At 56.1% G+C, this 6,037-nt stretch overlaps 1 protein-coding gene across 1 annotated transcript in view; it reads right to left on the reverse strand.

Moving 5' to 3' along the window:
* Nucleotides 1-1,951: 1,951 nt before the first annotated feature.
* Nucleotides 1,952-6,037, reverse strand: part of LOC104128791 (heme-binding protein 1-like) — a 6,368-nt gene continuing 2,282 nt past the window's right edge. The window contains exons 3-5 of the mRNA XM_035897070.1: nucleotides 3,462-3,721; nucleotides 3,146-3,329; nucleotides 1,952-2,989 (exon numbers count right to left, since the gene is read on the reverse strand). Of these exons, the coding sequence (XP_035752963.1) occupies nucleotides 2,815-2,989; nucleotides 3,146-3,329; nucleotides 3,462-3,721 (619 nt within the window). The 3' untranslated portion in view covers nucleotides 1,952-2,814. The remainder of the gene's footprint in view (nucleotides 2,990-3,145; nucleotides 3,330-3,461; nucleotides 3,722-6,037) is intronic.

Here is a 6,037-nt window from a genome sequence, read left to right on the forward strand (position 1 = left end):
GGTGCTGCTGCCCGCAGCAAGCCCCACGCGGGGTGTCCGGAGCAGCGAGGAGCAGACAGAGCTCCCCTCCCACCGAAGGGCTTCTCACAGACGGGCTTGTTAAACCGATGCGGTAGAAGCGCCCCGTCTGTACCGCTGCTGAGAGGCCTTGTGAAAGCACAGGGGCATGCGGGAGCCGGGAGCGCTGCACCCTGCTCCAGGCAGAGGGGCTGGCCACGCAGCCCCCGCTGCACAACACATTGCCGCCCCTCCGCATCCCCCAAAGCCGGGGCACAGCAGTGCAAGGTGACCTGACCACCTGCACGGCACAGGCTGGACGCCTCCCTGCCGGACCGAACGCCTCCTGGGGAGCCTGCGGCAGCCCTGTGCTACCGGCTCTGGCAGCTGCAGCTCTGAACACTAGTTTTCCAGCCGGTTTGTTGAACCCCCAAAATGCTGGCTGCTTTTGGTACTGCATTGGAAGACTCACCATCAGGCACCCCGCAGCATCCCCAAGAGCACTGCTGGATCCATCACAGAGGATGATGAAGCCTTGACTCAGCAAAGCCTGTGGCACAGGATCAGAGTACATCTGCTGCCCTGCATGGCTGTGCCAGCCTGGAGCTGCACCAGAAGCCCCCCACCATTACCACCTCGAGCAGGGCCTGGGGGACCACAGAGCTGCCCCAGCAGGGCACGTGGCTGTGCGGCTCCGCAGTTAGCCGCAAACCAGTCCTTTCTCATAGGGAAGCCACCACTTCCTGTCACCAAAAGCTGTTCTGGTTGTGGTTGGGGACCAAGCAGCCTCAGAGGAAGTGGTAGCCTACTCGGCAAGCTCTAGAAAGCAAGTTTTGCTTCCACCTGCAAGCTCAGGGCAAGCAAGCAAAGCAGCTAATGTGTAGTAAAAGGGGGTCTCTGTCCCACACACGCTGGCTGACTTTGCTCTGACACTGATCCACCGGATCCTAGCCCCACATAAGGGAATTGCTTCTCCTTCCCCAGGAGGGAAGTGAGCACAGCACTGCTGATCCAGGTATCGCTACTCTTATCTGAGGAGCACTGGCCACATCAGCCCTCAGAGCTGCAGACTGTCACAGCACCTCCCCAGCCCTACCTGCCTTTAGTGCCCGAGGGACAAGAACTACACCACAAGATACCCAGAAAACCACTGTCTGCTCTTGCTGTGCTTACCCAGACTCTGCCTGAAGCTACCTTGCTCCCATGAAGAGGAGGGTGTAATACGCTTGGCCCTGCTTTCCCCAGAGCCACAGGCTGATCAGCCAGGCTCCCTCGTTGCCAGAGAACAAGCCAGCCTGGACAGGGCAGTGAACAACATCTGAGTGGAGAACGGAGTGGCAGAAGCCACCTGCGCTGCTAGGGCAATGAAACCACAAAGTTGGCCCTGGCCTTCCCCGCCTTCAGCCACATTGTAGGGCCAAAGAGCCAGAGCCAGAGTTTGAGCAGCAGCAGGAGGAGGCAAGGCACACAGCGTGCCTCTGGTTACAGCAGGAGGAAACTCCTTGGGAACTGGGTCAGAAGCAGCCAGAAGTCCCTCCGCACCTAACCAGTTAAGCACATCCCTGCAAAAGTACACCAGTTCCTGCAGCGAACCAGCACAATGTTGAGCATTCGAATTCTCAGCCCCCAAGATCAGGTGCCCCTGTGCAGTACAAAGGAGCCAACTTTTTACACAGGGGAAAAACGAGGCTAGAGCAGACCCCACCCGACAGAAAACCACCTTACCTGCAGGCGACTGTGGCCACAGTTGTTTGTAGCAGCACTGTAAGCAGCCTGTGCAGCAAAGCAGTGGCTGTGCCTGGCTGAACACGAGGCCATAACCTGGGCAAACATTAGAGCCCCTCTAATTAGCCACAGCTTTGCAGCCTGGAGCAGCTTGAGGAAGGAGAGCAAGGCTCTTTGCAAACCAGCCTGGGCACCCCCCAGCCCCACCATCAGTGATCTACAGCTGCAGTGGTTTGAGCTGGGTTTATTTACTGTTGGCACTACCAGCTTCCCCCCAGGAAAGCATGACAGTATTCATGGATGTGAAACTCACTGATCAATGCACAGCACAACACACAGTGGGGCCACTGCTGCTGCTGTCAGGACCTGTCCCTCTCAGCTTGCAGCAAGTCCACAAAACAGCACCCACAACTGATAGACAAAGGCTGCCAGCGCCCCAGTCCTGGCTAAGGGACAATGAGTGACATCCAGGGAGGCACTCAACAGTCCAAAGAGAGCCACCCCAACAGGGAACATTCGGGATCCACATCTCACTTGTAGCAAGTCCTTTCCCCTTTTGAACCTCACTGTCCCTGCAGCAGCATTTCAGTGGCTCTGTTCAGGACAGGCAGTCATTCTCACAGGAAGCAGCCCAGAGCCCAGACAGAGTCCCACACCTCGTACACAGTCATTTGCCTTCCAGACACCATCAGCTTGTGACTCTGCCAACCACAAGCCCCACTAGCATGCCTGGCACAGGTCTGCAATCCCAGCTCAGAGCTAAAAGAAGTCCAGGCTGGGCTAGCATACTGCCCAAGCCCATACGGTTACTGCCTTACATGAGCCCCCACCACGTGCTTCCCACCAGGAGTCTGCGGCAGAGGCTCTCCCCGGTGCCAGCTCCAGCCTCAGTTGGCCCCTGCAGGGGCAGGCAAAGTGCAGACCAGGCAGGTTCTCCCCTGGCTGGGCCCTCACAGGGCAGAGTGCAAACCCACCCCAGTCTGTCATTTTGTGGGTGAATGGTGGGTCAGGATGTGCATTCGTCTCCTTTGGGTCAGAACTGCCATCTACACCAGGTCCTGTCACAGGATGGTTTGCGGTCACAGAGGGGACTCACTCCGCTCGGCAGATGAACCAGATCTCATTGCGGCGCTGAGGGATACTGGGATTTTCATAAGCAGCCACGATGTAGGTTTCTCGGAGCACAGTGTCTGTGGAGCCCAAAAGCTCCCAGAAGAGACTGATCTCTCGCAGAATCGTCTCCTCAGTGGTCATCCCATAGAAAACTCTGCAGCAAAGGGAGCAACATAAGCAACAGAGCCAGCACATTCCCCCTTCCCACAGCCAGGTCTCCCATCCCTCTGCCCAAGAAACCACAGCAGCAATGCAGGGAGTTCATACACCCCTGCTGAGCTGACAAAACACCTCTGGTGCTGGGGGTCACCTGGTTATAACCCAGAGTGGTGCCCTCTCAGTGATGTGGATTTCGGGGTCCATGGGAACAGGGGGGTTTTGCTGGAACTCTCCCGGGAGATAATATGCAGTTACGACCTCACGCTCCAGCTCGGTCCCTTCCTTGGTCAGGTGGATTTCGTTGAGTACTGGGATTGTCATGCCCAGATAGCAACCTGGAAGGAGGTAGGGAGGCAGTGGGCACAGTGAGATGGCTGGGTCAGTGGCAGCAGCCCTCCTCCCCACTCCAGACGAACAGCAGCAGGGCCCTCCCTCTGTGCAGCCTACCAGCCCCCTCCAGCACACACCTACAGAGTTTTCCTTGCAGATGTAGCGCATGAGCTTCATGAAGCTCATGGAGATGCTCTGCTCATACATGGGCTCCCCCTTGGTGACACACGCCCACTTCCCAGCTGGGTACCACCGCTCCTCGTAGGCTGCTTCCTCGCACTGAAACAGGCCACAGACAAGCCAAGTCAGGGTTAAGCACACTGACAACACTGCAGCACTTGGGTGGCAAAACCAACACTGACAGGCAGGAACAGAGGAGACAGGACCCCCTGCTAGTCAGTAATTGGCAGGGGAGGCCAGAGAAGGCAAGGGGAACTGGCATCACACGCACCTCAGACAAGGACATTCGACATCAGTGGGCAAAAGTCAGCAGAAGGAAAAGGACAGACAGGGGACAGGGCACAGGGAGGCTTGGAGGCTCCTGGCATGCACAAGGAATGCAGCACATCCTCAGCAGAGGGCACAGGACTTTCCTGCTGCTGTCCTGCCTACTCACAAGGATGTTCCTGATTCCAGGCACCCAAAGGCCTCCAGTAAGGTTGATGTGATTCTCGGGTGCAGTGCCTTTTCCCTGGTGCACTGCATGCACCGAGAATAACAAGCAAAAAGCCTCCTGCCCAGAAGAAGAGAAAGTGTGGCAGAAGAGCTCTAGCACCCAGAAGAGCTGTGAAGGTGGGAACAAAACTCCTCTCAGATCCTTCTCCCATACCAAGGAGTGACAGGAGAAGAAGAGACATGAACCCAGCTGGTGCAGAGAGGACAGCTTTGTGGGATGGGCCAGAATCTTTAGTTCCAGCACAGATGCCCAGTCTTCTGGAAAAACCCAACAAAGAAGGGGGGGCAGGAGAAGTTGGGAAATTGCATCTGGATCTGCTCACTGTTCAGCTCATGGCATGGTTATAACCACAGGTGCAGCATGAAGAGTGGCTGAGAAGTTGTAGCCAGCACCTATCTTCCTGCTCTCAGCTTGTTCTTCAGCCAGATTAAATTGGTCATGAAAAACCCTTGTTCCACAGAGCTCAGGGCACCCATCCAAACTTCTTCTGTGCTCCACAGCTGTGCCGGCAGTGAGCAAGCCAGAAAGTTGTGACCAGTCTCAACACCGAGTGCAGCCTCCCTTGTGCCTCCACCCAAATGAGGTCTCTACTCAGAAAGCCAAACCAAAGGCAGAAGTCAGGCATCTGGGCTGCTCGTGTGCATCAGTGGAGTGCCAAGAAGAAGAGTGCCCCAAAACACTGCAGGCCAGCCAGCATTCACTCTCTACAGGGGTGATGCCTGCTATTGTGCCACCAAGCAAAGCAGAGCAAGAGCATTTTCGAAGCAAGGAAACCACCAGCCCCTCTAAACTATGTGCAAATCTCATCTGCCACACTATCTGCAAATAAACCTATCAGCCCAGCAAGGCATGGTGTCTGGTCCTTTCACAGCCTGATCCTTATATTAAGCACAACCACTCTAGAAGATGAGACTTGGCCGAGAGAAAGAATGAAGATGGTTCACGCAGACCCAGTGGCAACAGGTCCCTGCTGGGGAATTTGACTGAGTACTCACAGAGCAAGGCTCTGCAGGTAGCATAATAATTCATTTGTTTCCAAGAAGATGAAGGCTTGTAGCACTGACAGCTCAGAAGAAGCAGCCAAATACTACCAACCTGTCCGAGCCTGGGAAACGTGTCCCTGTTCCTGCCTGGGAGCGGCACAGGGACAGCAGAAGGGCCCAGATTAAGTCTCTGGGACCCAGAAGAGCAGGGGAAGAGGGGGTGTGGTGAAGCCCCAGTTCAGAGCTGTGCAACCCACATGCTCAAACATGTTTTACAGGCAGGAGTGCTGGACCTCAGCCCAGAAGAAATTGGTTAAGCTCGCCTCATATAGAGGACAACTGACGGATGTGTTCTCGGTAGCAAGCCCAACCAAGCCTGCAGAGACAAAAGGAACCAGTCTGACAAGCGCTTCTTCACAGTTATTTCTCAAAGCTCAGAAGCACCCTTTTGCGCAAGAGGTGAGAGGAGGTGTGCAACTTAGCCAGCAAGAATAGGAGATCTTTACACAGAAGCTACCACGTTTGGATTGGCAGTTGTGACAAACACCACCACATGCTCAGGTCTAACGGCCGGGGCCGCAGGCTCTGCATTCCCCACAGAAGCATCCTTATCTTATGCCAGCTGAGATCTCCAGCTCAACCAGTAGCCGCATAACTAGCACAAATACAAACCCAGCAGGACTTCGAGCTATGCAACAAGGTGTTTTGAGCAAGGCAGGGAGCAGGCTCTGAACTGAAAGTTCACCCTCTTGGATGTGCCCACCCCAGCAGAGGCTAGGTTTGTAAAGGAGGCAGCTGGAAGCCAGGAGACCAGCGAAAGCAGCAAGGCCGGGAAGTTGAGCATCGCCAATACTCAACATCGGAGAAGACGCAGGAATGGCAGAATGCCGCACCAATCCAGAGCTGCCATCCTGGCTGCAGCGCTTCCGCAGAAACCTCTGCGAGGCCGGTGCATGCAAGCTGACACGCAGCCGCCTTCTCCGCACGGAGGACGCTCCTCCTGCTGCCCGGGCCGGCGGGCGCCCCCCGGCCCCCCCCCCCTCCGGGGGGGCAG

The sequence above is a fragment of the Egretta garzetta genome, unplaced genomic scaffold (genome assembly GCF_000687185.1).
Source record: "Egretta garzetta isolate BGI_Z169 unplaced genomic scaffold, ASM68718v1 scaffold17, whole genome shotgun sequence".
In the NCBI taxonomy this organism is placed as follows: Eukaryota; Metazoa; Chordata; class Aves; order Pelecaniformes; family Ardeidae; genus Egretta; species Egretta garzetta.